We start from the raw sequence: 22,767 nt of genomic DNA, 5'->3' as shown, positions 1-22,767 counted from the left end.
ATAGCGATATTCACCAACACGCCCGTTGCTAACAATAATATGCCACCCTGTCATCCAACCCCTTTCACTCGCCTGGCGGCATGGAACGACCGGCAGTTGTAACTCTCCCGTCAGCTGACCCCCTTCATAACTTAGCGACGGGTCGAAGCTTGAAACTTGGGTCAGGCTATTTACCAATATTGGTTGTGTGTCGGCTGACGAAGCCGGACGTCTCGCTACCCGCTCCACTCCCCAATAGCCACCACCCCTACCCACGGGCTCCGACTCGTCACTTGTGTGAGAGACAGTGACAGACAGTGTTATTACATAGCCGCATTGTGTTGGAAGTTCATACCGACGCTTCGCTGGATTAGGCTGAGTAATTTGACAAGTTATTTCACTGGCGAGTATTGTCACTGTTATACGGAGCTACAAGAACCCGAAAGGGAATAACAGTGTATTCATATCAAGTGTATAGCCTTAGTATCTGGACAATATGAATTTGTCGCCTAGTCGCTTTCTGTTTACACATGTGTCATGACTTTAACTGGGGATTACCGTGGCTTATTCTACCTGTGTGCTGAAGACCCGTGTGTCGTGTGATCGGTGCCTGAACCTACCTGTCACCAGTGTGTCGTGCTGTCGGTACACACGGGAACATACAGAGGCTTCTAACTTCGATTCCAGTTTATTGAGAATTAGTCCAGCAACGCGATGGTGTGCCTAATGACCACAGAGTATCCTCAATCAAACCAATAACTGTCAGACAAGATTGATAGACCAATATCAACATGAGGCCACAGTCGGCATCGGCGTTGTTGCGGGGACCACCGCTGTGCCTGAGTGACGTCATGAAGATGGGGTACCTACAGCAGGTGCGTGACCTTGTGGACCTCGGCATGAACATCGACAGTAGGGACGTGGAGGGTAAGACCCCGTTGATGTTGTGCGCGTTGATGGAGCCACAGTCTTGGGGAATCGGGATATCCAGACATCTTATAGAAAATGGGGCCAATTTGACTCTGAGGGATAAGGCGGGTTTAAACGCCTTGCATTATGCATGTATCTATGAACGGGATGCGTTGGCCAAGGTGTTCCTTCATGCGATTGACTTTGATCTGAACCAAACTGATAAACATGGCAACACAGCTCTACACTACTGTGTCCAGTCGGGGAATGTGGACATGGTGAAGCTTCTTGTGGAACACCTCCGGAGATATGGCTTGTCCTTGGAGAGAGAGAATAGGGCGGGTATAACCGCCCGCAGCCTGGCACAGAAGCTCACCTGGACAGAATGTGTCGAGCTTCTGTCGGATCGTGAGAAAGAGGTTGAGGAGGAGGTAGATGAGAAACAAAAGGAGATTGAGAAATATGAAGTGACAAGCGAGAAGAATGAAATCGACGATACGAGAAGCCAGAAGGATGATACGTGCGGTGTGAGAAGCGATAAAAGTGAAAGTACGAGGTTAGAAGCGAGACGAACGCGAAAGATGAGATAAGAAGAGAGGAGAAGGAAAAGGATGAGTTAAGAAGCGAGAAGAACGAGAAGGATGAGATAAGAAGTGAGAAGGGTGAGAAAGATGAACTTTCGAATGAGAAAAATGAACAGTGTGAGCTGTCAAGTCAGAAAAGTGTTTTGAGTTTGTCACTTACGGAGAGTAACTTGAAGTCATTTTCCGAGGAGGCTTCTTCAATGCGTCAACCTCAGCGTCCCAAGACGGCATTATTGAAACGTCGCCGTACGTCATCAGCAAGTTCAGCTTCCAGTCTCTCATCAGGGGGACGGAGTCAGGCAAGCATGAAGTCCACACCGAGGAACAAGACACCAAAACGATGCCTTTTACCAAACGCAAAGAACGAGGACAGTATAATCAGATGTGTCAGTCTGTCGGATTTCCGCAACACCAAAGAGTACGTGTTTAAGCTGACCGCTGTCCCCTACGACGAACTCGAAATAGAGCGAGGCCTTCCTTCAATCCGGCGACCTCAGTCAGCCTGGACTCCAAGACGGGAGGCTGCATATCAGGCAGACACAGAACCATTCAGTTGGAGAACGGAATTCAAAAAGCTTTATGTTGAATACGAGTTTCAGTGTTCTCCATCTTGGCGTGATGCAGCAAAAACCATTGCAGATCAACTACCACTGACCCCTCCTTCCCCTCTCCCACAACCAGATGAAGCGGAAGAAGACAAAGCCAAGGACAGAAAAGGAAGACGGTCGAGTTTGACAGTTAAAAGTCAGCTTTCCGTGGAATCATTTAAGGACAAACGGCGTCCATCTGGAAACATTAAGCTTCGGAAACTGTCGACGTCTGGAGCTCCCACACCCCACATGAAGGGCGTCGATGGAGCGCTAGCATCCAGCTCCGAATCTCTCAACAGCAGCAACTCCTCCAAGAAAAAAGATGGAGTCCAGTAGTAAAGGTGATATCACTGCAAGCAAGAGCCAGAAAATGACACCGCCTGATAAAGACGTCTTAATGAAAGGCCCTAAGTCGTCGTTGTCGATCCCCGCTGTCACGGAGACGTTGGTAGGAGACACCGATAACGACGAGAACACGTCAGATGACGCGGCATTAACCGACAGCAACCGCCTTTCTGTTCTCAGTGATATAGACGAGGATTCGTAGTATAGGTGTGTAATACAATGTCAATTTCAATGGACTTAATAACACGTTCATCAGCTCTATAGCTGATCGGTTTTAAAACTATTATTTATTTATAGTTTAATGTATTTATCCACAGACGTTCACATGGAGGTGAAACAACATGTCTCTGACGCATTGACGAATTCCTTTTGTGATAAATGTTAACATTTGTGTGTGACCTGCTGCATCTGGCACCATGTGTCATTACTGTAGTCATTGACTGAAGAGAGACTACAAGATACAGGTAGCAGCGCCATCCGTCTTCGTTCTGGTATCCACAAGGAGGTGAGGTGCGGATAAGGTTTATGAATGGTGAAGTTACATGTAATGTTAATCTCCAAGGCCAATGACATCATCTGTGAATGGCTTTCATCTATTTGTGAAACGTTTATCAACTACCTTAGAAATGTTTCTCGTACTGTTATCAACCTCTTATGAAAGGTTTCATGTTCTGTTTTCCATTCCCTAGAAACGTTTACGATACTGTTATCAACTACCTATGAAACGTTTCCTGTACTGTTATCCTATACCTTTGACACATACATACAAATACTTGTATAGCGTCAATACCTTTGGACCGAACACGTTTCCTGTGTTGTTATCCAATACCTATGAAACGTTTCCTGAACTGTTATCCATCTATACCTATGAAACGTTTCCTATAATACTGTTATCCAATACCTATGAAACGTTTCCTGTACTGTTATCAATACCTATGAAACGTTTCCTGTAATCGTTTCCTGTTATCCAATGAACTGTTATCCAATACCTGAACTGTTATCAATACGTTTCCTATACTGTTATCAATACCTATGAAACGTTTCCTGAAAGGTTATCAATACCTATGAAACTTTTCCTATACTGTTATCCAATACCTATGAAACGTTTCCTGTACTGTTATCAACTGTTATCCAAAACCTATCCACTGTTATCAATAAACGTTTCCTGAACTATGAATCGTTTCCTGACGTTTCCTGTACTGTTATCCAATACCTATGAAACGTTTCCTATACTGTTAACGTTTCCTACTGTTATCTTGTTTCCTGAACTGTTATCCAATACCTGTATGTTATCAATACGTATTGTTTCCCTGTATACTGTTATCCCTAAAACGTTTCCTGTACCAATACCTATGAAACGTTTCCTGTACTGTTATCAATACCTATGAATCGTTTCCTGAAAACCGATACCTATGAAACGTTTTCTGAACTGTTATCCAATACCTATGGAACGTTTCCTATACTGTTATCCAATACCTATGAAACGTCTCCTGAACTGTTATCCAATACCTATGAAACGTTGCCTCTGTTGTTATCCACCACTTATCCCCAGAGCATAAATGGACAAAAAATTCTAAAGATAATATCCCCGTGGCAGAAACAAACGTGTAAACGAATTTAATTTGCCTCTACATGTTTGTCCACCAGAGAAGGAGGGAGAAGGAGAAGTTATGCAATGGATACATGCATATGTTATGCATATGTATAAATGTACGAGTATATAACTTAACTATGACTGTTACACCGGTTGAATCTTCTTCATGTTAATTAATCACACACATCTGTGATAATGTTGATATATTGTTCTACATGAAATTATCGTTTTCCGTCAGTATTAACTGTTAATACATAACTGAATAACTATTTTTGTACATGAAATAGACATATAGATACGAAGGATCCAGAAATCCAGAGCTAGTAAATCGTACAAAAGCATCCTGCAGTTTGTTATATTTACTGGCATGTTGAACTGTTATTCATACATTATACTGTGGAGGTGATGGACATGCTACCCAGCTGCCTCTCTCTCCTCCCACACAGTTATAGTGTATTGTTGTACGCCACTCTGTTGTATCTTGTCCTTTCAGGAAGGTTCGAAGTGTCATGTCGCTGACATGTACTGCTATGAAGAAACAAACAAATGTATGGTGTAAACAGACCAATAACAACCGATTAGCCATCATGGGATGGCGATATTGTAATTGACATTTGGAGTTATGTTTTTAAATAGCTTTGTAGAGAACATCGCATTTTGTGAAAGCTACTTCTACCCGTAATGTAGGTGACAGGGACTACGAAATAGTATTGGTGGATATTTAGAAGTGAATATAAGCTTCAGACGTACAAACTAAATTAGTGCCAAAACCAAATGACACTTTTCTTTCCAGTCTCCATTTTACATTCGGATAAAACACATCCATGTAAAAACGTAAAACTATATAAAGGATGTTTATTCGTGTCCTATGACTTTTAATTTAAGTCCTATGATATCTGTGAAGTGAATGAAAACGACTACAAGAATGAACGAAGGCGTATCACATGATCACATTACTGAACGAGTTGGAAGCAGCCTGGAACATAATTTCAGGGAATAAACTGTCACCATCACAGTGAGTATTGTTTTAAGCCTCTTATTCTAACCATATCACGGGGAGGACACCAGAAATGTGTTCCACACATTGTATACATAAGGAGAACCGAACCTGGTGCTAAGGCGTGACGAGCGAACACTTTAACCAGTGGGCTAGTCAACACCTCCGTCAGTATTGTGAATGAAGGAATCTGAACTGTTCCAGCCAGTGTTAGTAATGGGACACATTGGAGGGCAGCAACCCTTCTCTTCCGAATGTGACAAAACTGGCGACCGGTTCACCTGTGTCTCCCATCCTCAGTACTAATGACGACCTACGTCAATATCAGCGTTATGTTTGCAATGATGGATTAGCTACTTGACAAATATTTCATAACATTTGGGAAATAATATTTGAAGATCTAATCAGGTTTATAAATTCATTTTAATTTGTAGCTGATTTGTTTGACTATTCATTGTACACCGCCACATAAGTCGTTATACCTCCACTAGCAGGGCTAGAGGAAATGGGATTCTTTATGTAGGTATGTAAATACATTAGTTTTCCGTTTCCCACTGAATGCGCTGAGAGTGGTAAGCTGAACATATCTGAACGAGGTAACTTGATCTGTTGATTGTTAAAACTCAACCTTCCTTTACCTGCCATTCACTGCGATTTGTTCCCGCGTTCCTTTCTTCAACTCGCTGTGAACAGTACCGAAGCTATAAAAATCAGTGGGTGGAACCAGTCAGCATGTAAACAAACACCAACATTGCCTGTGTACATATAATTGTTGTTGGTGAGTCTTTCAGTATCACAGAGTGACACGACCAGGCTAATGGTGTGTTTCTAACTTCGCTGCTATACACATGTGCCTTCTTAAAAGTAATTGTCCCGGTGTAATGTGTCGGGGTCAGGGCGACGAATCCAGCCCAGTGAAACCACACTGTATATATGTTATGTACAGAGTCAACAAGTTAAGTGACATTATCATATCATATGACAATAAGCGCAAGATTTAGAGACAGGAGAGCTAGAACATTTAAGATTTCAATTCTCCTCTGCCAAGGTTTGAGATAGAGGAGTTCCTTTAAAATATAGAGTAAATCCGCTTTTGTTAGGACCTCATTTAACTGGACACTGCACTTCCCGAATGAATACCTGCGAAATATGGAATATATATGTATAAGATTGTACATCCGTGATTCAACAGTTCGTTGGAAAGGGAAAGAGTTCATATTAAACTAAGTCTTCATATTAGATTTCCGTGTACAGCACTGTGCAGGAGAACGTGGTACCTGTATCAGGTAGTCGTGACTCTCAATCAAGGTAAGTAGCTGAGTGTGGCAGGTAAGCAGTCTCTGATCCGGGTGGACAGGAAGGGAACGTGATTGAAAACCTGGGGTTCTAATCAACACGCTTAGCCTACCAACAAATGCCGCTTTCTGAAGCAAAAACTACATTCATTGTGACTTAATGGACCGAGATAAGACATAAATACATTATATGGCGACGTCGTCCCTGCACCTAAGCCGACACTAGCAACACAGTGTGTGTTGGTGTCGAGATAAATTACTGTCTGTCTGTTAAACCAACCAAATAAATGAATCGCAGTCATGTAAGTTAATATGTGATTTCAGGAGTGTGGGTGAAATTGGGTGTCAAACTCCATCAGCCTATGTCGGTGATCCCATCCCTTCTCTACGCGGGCTTAAAACGTCAGGTATATATTAAACGTGATATAAAATACCTGCCTCGCTTTGATCCGACTAAATTACGATAGTAATATCAAAAGAGCGACCGAAGTCGTGTGATGTCTAACGTCTCATTCTGCTAGGTGAGACGTCGTGTTCAATATGTGTAGTTGGGCTGGAGTGTGGCAGTGGGATTTCACGTGGGACGTTATTGGAAGGTTTGGACATGAATAAAATATTTATAATCCAAAGGAAAAGCATTAATTACAACATATTTCTTGGTTTTAATAACATACACAGGACATTCTGTGCCACGAAACTCAGTATGTCAGCATGTGAGTGTTTTGTTGATGTTTCGTTGCGTTGTCACTGTGTGACTGGGAAACAGCAAACACATCCAACACAAACAGGACAGACACATGACACATTTACTGGACATATACTTTTCGTACACCCTGCACAGGTGTGCCCCATGTGTTCACGAATCCGTGTGTGCCCCCATATCCCTGTGTATCCTCCACAAACGCCCAGTGTGTACCTGTTTGTACCCCATGTGTTCCTGTGTATCCTCCGGTCGTTCCTCGTGAGCCCCTGTGTATTCTCCTTGTGTGCCCGTCTGTGAACCTATGCTTTCCCCGCCTGTGCCCAATGTGTACAGGTGTATCAATTCAATACATGTATATCCCGTCTGAACCGGTCTACGGTCAGTGTAGGCACATTGAGTACCTGTGTACCTGTGTACCTAAGTGTTGCTGTGTATCCTCCGTGTCCCCCGTGTGTACCTGTGTATCATCTGTATCATCTGTGTATCACCCTGTGTCTGTCCTATACATAGTTCCAGTGTATTTCTACGTCTGTCCAGTGTGTGACCTCAGTGTACCTCAGAGTGTTCTCGCTGTTCTAGCCCCACTGTGTGTGCGGTGTATGTTCCTAAACGTGTGACGTGTTGATTGTCGCTATCTACGACTCTGGTGCCCCTCCACCCTATATCCGACATAAATCACCACTCACTAGGTTTTATATATGTGTATTTGATATATGTGTATTTGATAACACGAAAACTACATATGTACTGCCTGACCGAGGAATGTCTACATGGAGAACCAACAGACGTGTAGGTATGTGGTCAGTGTAAAAGTCCTATTTGAGTTGGATTTGAATAAGACAACAAATGGGAATGTCCACAGTGAGAATAACAAGGTGCGCAGTAAGGTGGTGAGAAGCTGACCTGCCCTGTTAATTCCTCCAGCAATTCTCCAATTTAGATGGGGGAAAAATAAGTCTGTTGGACTTTAAGACACAATGGAACTGCTTTAGTTGTTACACAAGAATTTGCAAATCCAATTTCACATGATTGTATGTAATTTACAAACCCTCCACTCACTTGTCATGGACCTTCCGTTTCCATTCCGTAACCTATTATTTGTTGGTGCCACTATAATATTATTTAACTAGGTGTCTTCAGGCCGAGTGGTACAAAGCCATATAGAGAGTCATCGACATGAGAGACCATCCCCTGTCTGTTGTAGTCTGGCCACGTCATCACCTGACCGCAAGGCGCGTAGCAATCCCACTCTTGTCGTGTAAGCCCGATAGGTTGCAAAGCTTTATATTTTGATGGTATTGAGGGCTTGCCCAACATTTTTAGCAACAATCATGTGTAAGCCCGGGCTTTTTTTATAATGGCAGCTTCGCCCTGAACGCCAGCGGCACATAGACGTGGTTATGTAAGGTGTTGATAAGGAAGCAGTAATTCTACCGGTCACACTGGTTTACAGGAGTATCAAGAGTGACTGAGTGAGTTTAATCTTACTCCGCTTTTAGCAATATTCCAGCAATATCACGGCGGGGAGAGTTTCAAGAAAACACAACAATACATTCATAATTCAATAAATATAAAGTATTTATGTTTAAGTGGGCGTTCAATCGGTGATTTGGAACAGTAAAATAATCAAATGACACACTATTGCCTAGATCTAATGCATGTTTTGCTGACACAATCTCACCTAGCCTATTAACAGCTCGCATGGAATGAGCCCACTGCACTCGAGTGCTTCAGACCAGACCAGAAAGTCCCGGGTCATGGTGGAGTAGCCTCCCTTGCACTGCATGTCACTGCTGGCATGGCCATCTTCTTGACGGCTCAGATTCTCGGGGTAACTGGTCAAATGTATGTCCTCCAAACAGAGACTAATTTGCTATATACAACCGTGCCACGCGCCTACGTGACAAGGTAGGATTAAGTGTAGTAGAAAGTCATACATCATGACGACTGAAATATCACGCGATGCGTCCAAAACGATTATAATTAGTTTCAGTATCGGTTATGGTTTTCCAGTATGAAATGTTGAGACACTGTTACATTACTGATTAACTCCATCTTCCTACTGTGTTGTGCTTTAAGCACTGTGAGTAACATGTCTTTTCGATAATCCGAAATATGTCCACTAGAGAGGGCATCCAGCTCTTCCCCTGATGTGTATTATAGAACTTTCCATGCTCTTCCCTGATATGTATTATAGAACTTTCCCTGCTCTTCCCTGATGTATATTATAGAACTTTCCCTGCTTTTCCCTGATATGTATTATAGAACTTTCCATGCTCTTCCCTGATGTATATTATAGAACTTTCCATGCTCTTCCCTGATGTATATTATAGAACTTTCCCTGCTCTTCCCTGATATGTATTATAGAACTTTCCCTGCTCTTCCCTGATATGTATTATAGAACTTTCCCTGCTCTTCCCTGATATGTATTATAGAACTTTCCCTGCTCTTCCCTGATGTGTATTATAGAACTTTCCCTGCTCTTCCCTGATATATATTATAGAACTTTCCATGCTCTTCCCTGATTATAGAACTATATTATAGAACTTTCCATGCTCTTCCCTGATGTATATTATAGAACTTTCCATGCTCTTCCCTGATGTGTATTATAGAACTTTCCATGCTCTTCCCTGATGTATATTATAGAACTTTCCTTTCCCTGCTCTTCCTGATCTTCCCTGATGTGCTATTATAGAGAACTTTCCCTCTGCTCTTCCCTGATGTGATATTATAGAACTTTCCATGCTCTTCCCTGATATGTATTATAGAACTTTCCCTGCTCTTCCCTGATGTATATTATAGAACTTTCCCTGCTCTTCCCTGATGTATATTATAGAACTTTCCATGTTCTTCCCTGATGTATATTATAGAACTTTCCATGCTCTTCCCTGATGTATATTATTATAGAACTTTCCATGCTCTTCCTGCTCTCTTCCCTGATGTGTATTATAGAACTATCCATGCTCTTCCCTGATGTGATTATAGAACTTTCCCTGCTCTTCCCTGATGTATATTATAGAACTTTCCAACTTTCCATGCTCTTCCCCCTGATATGTATATTATAGAACTTTCCATGCTCTTCCCTGATGTATATTATAGAACTTTCCATGCTCTTCCCTGATGTATATTATAGAACTTTCCATGCTCTTCCCTGATGTATATTATAGAACTTTCCATGCTCTTCCCTGATGTATATTATAGAACTTTCCATGCTCTTCCCTGATGTATATTATAGAACTTTCCTTTCTGCTCTGCTCTTCTTCCTGATGTGTATTATAGAACTTTCCATGCTCTTCCCTGATATGTATTATAGAACTTTCCCTGCTCTTCCCTGATGTATATTATAGAACTTTCCATGCTCTTCCTGATGTATATTATAGAACTTTCCATGCTCTTCCCTGATGTGTATTATAGAACTTTCCCTGCTCTTCCCTGATGTGTATTATAGAACTTTCCATGTTCTTCCCTGATGTATATTATAGAACTTTCCATGCTCTTCCCTGATGTGTATTATAGAACTTTCCATGCTCTTCCCTGATATGTATTATAGAACTTTCCATGCTCTTCCCTGATGTGTATTATAGAACTTTCCCTGCTCTTCTCTTCCTCTTCCCTGATGTATATTATAGAACTTTCCATGCTCTTCCCTGATGTATATTATAGAACTTTCCATGCTCTTCCCTGATGTATTATAGAACTTTCCTTTCCCTGCTCTTCCCTAATGTGTATTATAGAACTTTCCATGCTCTTCCCTGATGTGTATTATAGAACTTTCCATGTTCTTCCCTGATGTATATTATAGAACTTTCCATGCTCTTCCCTGATGTATATTATAGAACTTTCCCTCTTCCCTGATGTATATTATAGAACTTTCCATGCTCTTCCCTGATGTGTATATTATAGAACTTTCCATGCTCTTCCCTGATGTATATTATAGAACTTTCCATGTGTATTCTTTCCATGTTCCTGATGTATATTATAGAACTTTCCCTGCTCTTCCCTGATGTGTATTATAGAACTTTCCATGTTCTTCCCTGATGTATATTATAGAACTTTCCCCCTGCTCTTCCCTGATGTGTATTATAGAACTATCCATGCTCTTCCCTGATTTGATTATAGAACTTTCCTTTCCCCCTTCCTGCTCTTCCCTGATGTGTATTATAGAACTTTCCATGCTCTTCCCTGATGTTGTGTATATAGAACTTTCCATGCTCTTCCCTGATGTGTATTATAGAACTATCCATGCTCTTCCCTGATGTGTATTATAGAACTATCCATGCTCTTCCCTGATGTGTATTATAGAACTTTCCATGCTCTTCCCTGATGTGTATTATAGAACTATCCATGCTCTTCCCTGATGTGTATTATAGAACTATCCATGCTCTTCCCTGATGTGTATTATAGAACTTTCCACGCTCTTCCCTGATGTGTAATATAGAAATTTCCATCTTTATGCCTGATATGTATTATAGAACGTCCCATGCTCTTCCCTGATATATGTAAAAGAACTTTCCATTTTTATCTCTGATATGTATTATAGAACGTCCCATGCTCTTCCCTGATATATGTAAAAGAACTTTCCATCTTTATCTCTGATATGTATTATAGAACTTCCCATGCTCTTCCCTAATATGTATTACATGTGTATTCAACTTTCTATGCTCTTCCCTGATATGTATTATAGAACTTTCCCTGCTCTTCCCTGATGTATATTATAGAACATTCCACGCTCTTGCCTGATATGTATGAAAGAACTTTCTATGCTCTTCACTGATATGTAATAGAACTTTCCGTGCTCTTCCCTGATATGTATTATAGAACTTCCCATGCTCTTCCCTGATGTATATTATTGAACTTTCCATGCTCTTCCCTGATATGTAATAGAACTTTCCCTGCTCTTCCCTGATATGTATTATAGAACTTCCCATGCTCTTCCCTGATGTATATTATTGAACTATCCATGCCCTTCCCTGATATGTAATAGAACTTTCCATGCTCTTCCCTGATATGTATTATAGAACTTTCCCATGCTCTTCCCCTGATGTATATTATTGAACTATCCATGCCCTTCCCTGATATGTAATAGAACTTTCCATGCTCTTCCCTGATATGTATTATAGAACTTTCCATGCTCTTCCCTGATGTATATTATTAAACTATCCATGCCCTTCCCTGATGTGTATTATAGAACTTTCTATGCTCTTCCCTGATATGTATTATAGAACTTTCCATGCTCTTCCCTGATGTGTATTATAGAACTTTCCATGCTCTTCCCTGATATGTATTATAGAACTTTCCATGCTCTTCCCTGATGTGTATTATAGAACTTTCCATGCTCTTCCCTGATATGTATTATAGAACTTTCCATGCTCTTCCCTGATATGTATTATAGAACTTTCCATGCTCTTCCCTGATGTATGTTATAGAACCTTCCACGCTACATTTTGCAGATGATGGGATTTTGATGTTTTTTACTATATCTGGTCTACAAAAGCTGCTTGACATATTATCTGAATATTCAGATAAATAGAGACTTGGTGTTGATCTTAATATATCAAATATTGCTATATTTCGCTGAGGTCGTCGTGTAACCATAAGAAAGAAACGCATATTTAAAGGTGAATTTATCAATGTTATGAATGACTACAAACACCGTGGCCTACTGTTTACCCCACACAGAGCCTGAGTGCGTTCGTAATCAATCTCGGTACCAGAGCAAAGAAAGCTCTGTTACAAGCCTGCTATGATATCCCTAAGGTGGTGGTGTATTTTAAATTATTTGATTCATAAATTCATCCTATTTGTTTTATGGATCTGGGGCATGGTGTTGTAAAGAGTTCGATATATTTGAATATTTTCTTTCACCTCGGTTGTAAGAAGTTGTTGAATGTTGCTATGTCAACACCAAGTAGTATGATAAATGGAAAATGGGAAAGATTTCTATCGTGCATTGTATCTTCCACTCATTGTTTGAAGTATTGGAGTTCAATGGTGGTAGTTTCTGGACACCGCTTACAACACGCCTGCACATTTCAGTACTTCTGTCTACATGTGCTTGATTGGACATACATGTGTGGCTGTGGTGTCATTTGGCTGTCTCAGACAAGTAGTCATGTAATGATTCCATTAAGTATATTCGCATCCGTGCCGTCGATATGTTTAATCAGAAGTGACTTCAGTTATTTACGGAAGTTCACGGTATGATATTTTTCATCGTCATTTTTCAAGTCATTGCCTGAACCCGAATCAGAACTTGGTGTCAGCTGATCTAAACATTACCACGGAAGAGATTCCTCTATTGCGAAATCATTAAGGTTTAGCTTACGTATATTTTGTGACATCGAAGATGAATACCATTATAATTAATAGTAAATATATATTGTCCTATATACGAAGGTCTAGGACATAATACTTACCACGATGGCCTTCGTCAGATCTTAATGCCATAAAATTGGCCTGCAAGGACCATTTGAGAGGGAAAGTGAATAGCTGTGTTAGCCTACTGTGTCGTGGTGTAGGGACTGTGAGTAACTGTGTTAGCCTACTGTGTCGTGGTGTTGGGACTGTGAGTAACTGTGTTAGCCTACTGTGTCGTGGTGTTGGGACTGTGAGTAACTGTGTTAGCCTACTGTGTCGTGGTGTAGGGACTGTGAATAACTGTGTTAGCCTACTGTGTCGTGGTGTAGGGACTGTGAGTAACTGTGTTATCCTACTGTGTCGTGGTGTTGGGACTGTGAGTAACTGTGTTAGCCTACTGTGTCGTGGTGTTGGGACTGTGAGTAACTGTGTTAGCCTACTGTGTCGTGGTGTTGGGACTGTGAGTAACTGTGTTATCCTACTGTGTCGTGGTGTTGGGACTGTGAGTAACTGTGTTAGCCTACTGTGTCGTGGTGTTGGGACTGTGAATAACTGTGTTAGCCTACTGTGTCGTGGTGTTGGGACTGTGAGTAACTGTGTTATCCTACTGTGTCGTGGTGTAGGGACTGTGAGTAACTGTGTTAGCCTACCTGTCGTGGTGTTGGGACTGTGTCTGTGGTGTTGGGACTGTGAGTAACTGTGTTAGCCTACTGTGTCGTGGTGTAGGGACTGTGAGTAACTGTGTTAGCCTACTGTGTCGTAACTGTGGTGTAGGGACTGTGAGTAACTGTGTTAGCCTACTGTGTCGTGGTGTCGTGGTGTTGGGACTGTGAATAACTGTGTTAGCCTACTGTGTCGTGGTGTTGGGACTGTGAGTAACTGTGTAACTGTGTTATCCTACTGTGTCGTGGTGTTAGCCTGTGTTATCCTACTGTGTCGTGGTGTTGGGACTGTGAGTAACTGTGTTAGCCCTACTGTGTCGTGGTGTTGGGACTGTGAGTAACTGTGTTAGCCTACTGTGTCGTGGTGTTGGGACTGTGAGTAGTAACTGTGTTGTATCCTACTGTGTCGTGGTGTTGGGACTGTGAGTGGGAGTAACTGTGTTATCCTACTGTGTCGTGGTGGTGTTGTGACTGTGTAACTGGTGGACTGTGAGTAACTGTGTTAGCCCTACTGTGTCGTGTTAGTGTTGGGACTGTGAGTAACTGTGTTATCCTACTGTGTCGTGGTGGTGTGGGACTGTGAGTAACTGTGTTATCCTACTGTGTCGTGGTGTTGGGACTGTGAATAACTGTGTTAGCCTACTGTGTCGTGGTGTAGGGACTGTGAATAACTGTGTTAGCCTACTGTGTCGTGGTGTTGGGACTGTGAGTAACTGTGTTAGCCTACTGTGTCGTGGTGTAGGGACTGTGAGTAACTGTGTTATCCTACTGTGTCGTGGTGTTGGGACTGTGAGTAACTGTGTTAGCCTACTGTGTCGTGGTGTTGGGACTGTGAGTAACTGTGTGTTGTAGGGACTGTGAGTAACTGTGTTAGCCTACTGTGTCGTGGTGTTGGGACTGTGAGTAACTGTGTTAGCCTACTGTGTCGTGGTGTTGGGACTGTGAGTAACTGTGTTAGCCTACTGTGTCGTGGTGTAGGGACTGGTGTGTTAGGGACTGTGAGTAACTGTGTTAGCCTACTGTGTCGTGGTGTTGGGACTGTGAGTAACTGTGTTAGCCTACTGTGTCGTGGTGTTGGGACTGTGAGTAACTGTGTTAGCCTACTGTGTCGTGGTGTAGGGACTGTGAATAACTGTGTTATCCTACTGTGTCGTGGTGTAGGGACTGTGAGTAACTGTGTTAGCCTACTGTGTCGTGGTGTTGGGACTGTGAGTAACTGTGTTAGCCTACTGTGTCGTGGTGTTGGGACTGTGAGTAACTGTGTTAGCCTACTGTGTCGTGGTGTAGGGACTGTGAATAACTGTGTTATCCTACTGTGTCGTGGTGTAGGGACTGTGAATAACTGTGTTAGCCTACTGTGTCGTGGTGTTGGGACTGTGAGTAACTGTGTTAGCCCTACTGTGTCGTGGTGTGGGACTGTGAGTAACTGTGTTAGCCTACTGTGTCGTGGTGTAGGGACTGTGAGTAACTGTGTTAGCCTACTGTGTCGTGGTGTAGGGACTGTGAGTAACTGTGTTAGCCTACTGTGTCGTGGTGTTGGGACTGTGAGTAACTGTGTTAGCCTACTGTGTCGTGGTGTAGGGACTGTGAATAACTGTGTTAGCCTACTGTGTCGTGGTGTTGGGACTGTGAGTAACTGTGTTAGCCTACTGTGTCGTGGTGTTGGGACTGTGAGTAACTGTGTTATAATAATAATAAAATGCAGATTTCTTCATGCGCCTTTTCCACGTCAGCAGATATGCTCAAGGCGCAACAATGACAGATTAAAAGAGTCTCCCACATTTATACAGCAATATGTACACGTCCAAAATAGAGTTCCTAATAATAAATTGAAAACAGGTATGTTTTGAGTCCTGACTTGAATGTGGCAATAGTATCAGAAACTTTCAGATTGTATGGGAGTGAATTCCACAAGGTTGGGGCTGCATATGAAAAAGTCCGGTTTCCAAAAGTTTTAAGCTTGAAGTTTGACACGAACAGAAACTCCTGGACTGTGAGTAACTGTGTTATCCTACTGTGTCGTGGTGTAGGAACTGTGAATAACTGTGTTATCCTACTGTGTCGTGGTGTAGGGACTGTGAGTAACTGTGTTATCCTACTGTGTCGTGGTGTAGGGACTGTGAATAACTGTGTTATCCTTCTGTGTCGTGGTGTAGGGACTGTGAATAACTGTGTTATCCTACTGTGTCGTGGTGTAGGGACTGTGAATAACTGTGTTGTCCTTCTGTGTCGTGGTGTAGGGACTGTGAATAACTGTGTTATCCTACTGTGTCGTGGTGTAGGGACTGTGAATAACTGTGTTGTCCTTCTGTGTCGTGGTGTTGGGACTGTGAATAGCTGTGTTATCCTTCTGTGTCGTGGTGTAGGGACTGTGAATAACTGTGTTATCCTACTGTGTCTGTGGTGTAGGGACTGTGAATAGCTGTGTTATCCTACTGTGTCGTGGTGTAGGGACTGTGAGTAACTGTGTTATCCTACTGTGTCGTGGTGTAGGGACTGTGAATAACTGTGTTGTCCTTCTGTGTCGTGGTGTAGTGAGGAACTGTGAGCCTACAGTATTAGCCTGTGAATAACTGTGTTGTCTGTGTCGTGGTGTAGGGACTGTGAATAACTGTGTTAGCCTACTGTGTCGTGGTGTAGGGACTGTGAATAACTGTGTTCGTGGTGTAGGGACTGTGAGTAACTGTGTTGTCCTTCTGTGTCGTGGTGTAGGGACTGTGAATAACTGTGTTGTCCTTCTGTGTTGTGGTGTAGGGACTGTGAGTAATTGTGTTATCCTTTTGTGTTGTGCTTTTGGGACTGTGAGTAATTGTGTTATCCTGTTGTGTGGTGATGTTGTGACTGTGGATAACTATGTTATCCTTCTGTGTTCTGGTGTAGGGACTGTGAAGTAACTGTGTGTCCTCCGGTGTTGAGGTGTATGATAATCAGTAGCTGTGTTATCCTGCTGTGTTGAGGAGTAAGGACTGTGAGTAACTGTATTGTACTTCTGCGTACTCCTTTATCAGTGGCCTGGACACTGCTGGAGCTGTGTGTATCGATGGTGTGGACAACCTTCCCTGTCTGTATGTATCAGGGCGCCCCTAGTGCTGTGTGTTTCAGGGCGCCACTAGTGCTGTATGTATCAGGGCGCCACTAGTGCTGTATGTATCAGGGCGCCCCTAGTGCTTTGTGTTTCAGGGCGCCACTAGTGCTGTATGTATCAGGGCGCCACTAGTGCTGTGCTGTATGTATCAGGGCGCCACTAGTGCTGTATGTATCAGGGCGCCACTAGTGCTGCCACCACTAGTGCTGTATGTATCAGGGCGCCACTAGTGCTGTATGTATCAGGGCGCCACGCCACTAGTGCTGTATGTAATGTATCAGGGCGCCACTAGTGCTGTATGTATCAGGGCGCCACTAGTGCTGTATGTATCAGGGGCGCCACTGGTGCATGTATGTATCACTGGGCTACTGCTGTATGTATCAGGGCGCCACTAGTGCTGTATGTATCAGGACGCCACTAGTGCTGTATGTATCAGGGCGCGCCATGCCACTAGTGCTGTATGTATCAGGGCGCCACTAGTGCTGTATGCGGAACCACTAGTGCTGTATGTATCAGGGCGCCACTGGTGCTGTATGTTTCAGGGCGCCACTAGTGCTGTATGCTGCCATGTATCAGGGGCCACTAGTGCTGTATGTATCAGGGCGCCACTGGTGCTGTGCTGTATGTATCAGGGCGCCACTAGTGCTGTATGTATCAGGGCGCCACTAGTGCTGTATGTATCAGGGCGCCACTAGTGCTGTATGTATCAGGGCGCCACTAGTGCTGTATGTATCAGGACGCCACTAGTGCTGTATGTATCAGGACCCACTAGTGCTGTATGTATCAGGGCGCCACTAGTGCTGTATGTATCAGGGCACCACTAGTGCTGTATGTATCAGGGCGCCACTAGTGCTGTATGTATCATGACACTGCTGGTGCTCTATGTATCAGGACACTGCTAGTGCTCTATGTATCAGGTTGCCAATAGTGATGTATGTATCAGGACGCCAGTAAGTGCTGTATGTATCATTTCACTGCTGGTGTTGTATGTATTAGGACGCCACTAAGTGCTGTATGTATTCGGACGCCACACAGTTCTGTATATATTAGGACACTGCTGGTTCTGTATGTATTCGGACGCCACAAAGTTCTGTATGTATCATTACACTGCTGGTGCTGTATGTATCAGGATGCCACTAGTGCTGCTCAGGACGCCACTAAGTGCCGTATGTATCATTACACTGCTGGTGCTGTATGTATCAGGACTGCACGGCCGGCCTTCAATGGCATGGTCACAGTGAGTTCCACTTAATCACCCAAGAAGTACATGGCCTCTCGAGACTCTCTTTTTGTAGACACATCTGCACTATTCTCTGACGAGAGGTACTCTTTGTAAATTCTTATAAAAAACTCTTCTGTGGTTTCCCGGCTTGTGTCATCTCTCTCAGTGGTAGCCGAGCGACTCTTGTCTTCTGAACGCACTTGAAAGAAACGTTTGGGATTTCATTGGCTGAAGCTGTGAAGTTCAGTTTGACTTTCATCTTATAACCGAATCTCTTTGTGGTTTCAGGGGAATTGTCAGTAAACATCATAAAGCATAACACAAATAGTAATTAAGGCGCGTCTGAAATGTTTACTTTCTTTTGATGAATTACGACATCCATCGTTTCATATTTTCAGTTTCCGCACCACTTAATGATAGCAGTGGCTTCTGCTTCATCAACAACAATCCATCACGGCCTCTATTTGTTTACAGTATGAGGCCAGGAATTTTCAAGATTTCAAAGATGCATGTGAATCCAAGTCCTAATATAGCAATAACAGGTCCTCGTCTCTTCTTTGTTTGCGCAAACTGCTACATTGTACTCCAGCCACTGCTATGACCTGAACCTACTATCAATGCGTGCAGCACCTGATCTCCACTGACCATAACCTTTGCCACATGACGTCTCTATACTGCTTCACCGTACGACATGCCAAACGCCAACACATTGATTCCATGTAAAGAATGCTTCCACAATACTCTTACTGACCACAGAACTATCCAAACCAGCATATTTGTAGGACATGTCTTGCAGGGTGTGGCTGTCAGGAACTGAATAATGCGGGTACCGTACTGAACCAACTGTGCATTTGTTGTGTCCAGTGAACCACCTGTGCATTTGTTGTATCTAGTGAACCACCTGTGCATTTGTTGTGTCCAGTGAACCACCTGTGCATTTGTTGTATCCAGTGAACCACGTTGTGTCTAGTAAACCACCTGTGGATTTGTTGTATCCAGTGTCAGTGAACCACCTGTGCATTTGTTGTCCAGTGAACCAGTGTTGTGTCTAACCACCTGTGCATTTGTTGTGTCCAGTGAACCACCTGTGTATTTGTTGTGTCTAGTGAACCACCTGTGTATTTGTCTAGTGAACCACCTGTGTATTTGTTGTGTCCAGTGAAGCACCTGTGTATTTGTTGTGTCTAGTGAAGCACCTGTGTATTTGTTGTGTCTAGTGAAGCACCTGTGTATTTGTTGTGTCAAGTTGAACCACCTGTGTATTTGTTGTGTCTAGTGAGTGAACCACCTGTGTATTTGTTGTGTCTAGTGAAGCACCTGTGTATTTGTTGTGTCTAGTGAAGCACCTGTGTATTTGTTGTGTCTAGTGAAACACCTGTGTATTTGTTGTGTCTAGTGAAACCTGTGTATTTGTTGTGTCCAGTGAAACACCTGTGTATTTGTTGTGTCTAGTGAAACACCTGTGTATTTGTTGTGTCTAGTGAAACACCTGTGTATTTGTTGTGTCTAGTGAAACACCTGTGTATTTGTTGTGTCTAGTGAAACACCTGTGTATTTGTTGTGTCCAGTGAAACACCTGTGTATTTGTTGTGTCCAGTGAAACACATGTGTATTTGTCTAGTGAACCACCTGTGTATTTGTCTTGTGAACCACCTGTGTATTTGTCTTGTGAACCACCTGTGTATTTGTCTTGTGAACCACCTGTGTATTTGTTGTGTCAAGTGTAACACCTGAGTATTGGTTGTTTCCAGTGCAACATAGCCCAATACACACAGTGCTTCAAAACATGCTAGAATGTGGAGGCGTTTAAAGTGAAACACCAAAGAATTCCTTAGTTAAGTGTTGTATTACGCTTTTTTCAGAAGGAAAAGTGAAAATACGCCACGTTGTTTTTGTATGAAGGAATGTAAAGAACGTACTGACAGTATTAGCTTTGATATGATGTAAGTTATACAAAATCTGAAGGCCGCTTTCCCCCCACAAATACGGATACTCATGGCTCTACCTTTGTATTGTCAGATCAGACAACGTAATGGATGACGCACGGTAAATACTGCTTTGTGGTCTTGCATTGGTGTGTGAAAAGATAAGGACAAACCCCGTTTTTCTCTTGCATATACGAATCATATGTATGTGTTTTTGGAGTTCGCAAACATGGTGTTATCGTCAGGTAAAAGTAACATGATGCACTATGCCACAATAGTCTAAAATACCCTCTTCATCTCAGTTGGATTTTGACAATGTTATATTTTTATTGTTAATTCTCTGTAATTCCTGCTATCATTTCCAAACCTACCTTTGTTAAATATACCACTTCATTGAAGATATGGTATTTCCCCGTGGCCATGTTGCGTCTCGACAGCGTGTACCAGATGCTGGCGATACTACTACCCTGTAACACTTTAAGTAGGAGTGACAGATGCAAGTGCCCCTTCCACCAAGAAGTTCGGCATCTCATATATTCCAATTCACCGACATTAGTTACCAATGGAGAATGTTTAAGCCAGTGTAATAAATCTAAGTACACAGTTCGCAGGCAGGTTATGGTTCATCGTGGGAAACTGGAGAAACATAATAAGATGGCCTGTTCTGGTAGGGTAGGTGGATCGGGACGAAATCAACCTAAAAATGTCGTATTCTTTTGTTTAGTGTTTAATGCGTAACTAAGTAATATTCCAGCTATATGTCGTAAATATAAGTAAATTATTGGATCTCGACAAGATAGTGCAGTGATTGACACGATAATCATCGATCAATTCAATTTCAATGATACGGATTTCCAGGCCAGTGAGACGGATCATGCACCCGACCCCCTTAGTCACCTCTTCGCAATGATTGCAGAGGACCGATACACTCTCCTCAATCTCCTTGCCTACTTGAAGACAAAAGCTCAAAGTATGTTTACTATATTTTCACACTGTTTGATAGCATTTCCACATTTTTTGACAGTATTTCCATTTTTCCCCATTTTTGGCAGTATCTCCATATTTGCTGCCCTAAACTGTTTGACCATATGCTATTATCATCCCTTATGTTCATCTCCTCACTGTTGAGCAACCCCTATCTGAAAGTCTCCATACTCAATCAAATATTATCAACCTGCATAGTCTAATGTAAAGTTAAAGAATGCTATTTGGATAATGCTTAGTTTCCTATTTCAATTAATTTTGATACATTTCCTTCAGTTTATGTAAGGTGAAAAAATCAGAACATTCAATAAGGCCTCTAAGAACAGAGCAAAGTACATGACTGCAGCATGATATTCCCATCCGGCGATGGGGGTCTTGATCGCGCAGTGCTGCTGATAAAGGAAGCCAGAATGCGTTGATCTCTTCAGTACATATTGCTGGGAATACAACCATATGTTCCGTAACCGTGCCATTTCTCGTGAGCTTTTGAGCCAAACATTGTCCGTTCAATATTCCAGCAGCAAGAACGAGTTAATGATGTGTCTGTGAGGGCTGTTTCATAAAGCGGCCTGAGGGTAAACACTCGATTCCCGTACACAGAAAACAACACAGAGGAAGAATTTGGCTGGTTTCTGTGTATGTACATTTGAGTAACTCACCCATAGAAGACCGTATCTGAGATATCGATCCGCGCACTACTTTCTACAGAAAGAGTCAATAGGAAATCTGGAGAAATATAGGCCAGTAATTTTCTAATAGTTTTGGGAGTGGGATAAGCGCTAATTGTCCCCAGAGCTATGGCCTGTCCTTATTGTCGACGTGGCAGTTTGATTAAAGATGCCTCCGCCTGGGTGTGCGGTCTAACGTCTTCAAGTAGACGGGAGACACATGAGATGGCAGCGACTCGTCATTGGCGGGATGCTCACTTTATTTGAGCAAGATGGCGATGAATTCTCGATAATCGTGCAGGTAAACATCGATACCATCTCGCCAAACATTCCCTTCTTGAGAAGATTAAATATTCAAAGACCGGTGCAGTGAGATGCTTGAAGGCGGCTGGTTGAGGTCCGTGCTGCCATTTTAGATTACTATTGAGCAGATGAGAGGTGAGGTGCTAGTATCCCTGCGCGGTGAAGTACAACCTCATATTGCTATAGGGGGATGTAAAATGGTGTTTACTGTAAACGTTTGCAGATGAAAGATTTCTTCCAGCGGTGGTTACAAGGACATCACTGATATATGGCGGTGGGGTTCTTACACTATGTACAACCTGAAACCTAATCGACAATTTATCCACATTTAACATAACTGAATTAAAATATATGAAATATAGTACAAGTAATTGATAAAAGCAAAGACCTTTGGTCCGGGGAAGTTAAATAAATATTGATGTTTGAATAATTTAAAAATATACAAATGAAATTGTTGATAATAGTTATAATGAAACTTTTAACGTAGAGCAATAGATGAGGATGATGCAATAATGGTATTTTATATCATATACACAGTACAACTTAGAATCGTTCCTGTCTGAGA

The 22,767-nt window shown here is 42.5% G+C and overlaps 1 protein-coding gene across 1 annotated transcript; it reads left to right on the top strand.

The window, feature by feature from the left end:
- LOC124259807 lies at positions 1-3,353 on the top strand. Its single transcript, XM_046694007.1, is given in 2 exon segments — positions 1-1,470; positions 1,473-3,353. Coding segments are annotated over 2 exon segments (1,626 nt in total). The 5' UTR covers positions 1-770; the 3' UTR covers positions 2,399-3,353.
- Positions 3,354-22,767: the final 19,414 nt, after the last annotated feature.

The sequence above is a fragment of the Haliotis rubra genome, unplaced genomic scaffold (assembly GCF_003918875.1).
Source record: "Haliotis rubra isolate DU_JTF1 unplaced genomic scaffold, ASM391887v1 Scf739, whole genome shotgun sequence".
Lineage (NCBI taxonomy): Eukaryota > Metazoa > Mollusca > Gastropoda > Lepetellida > Haliotidae > Haliotis > Haliotis rubra.
This window is presented reverse-complemented; position numbering and strand designations above follow the sequence as displayed.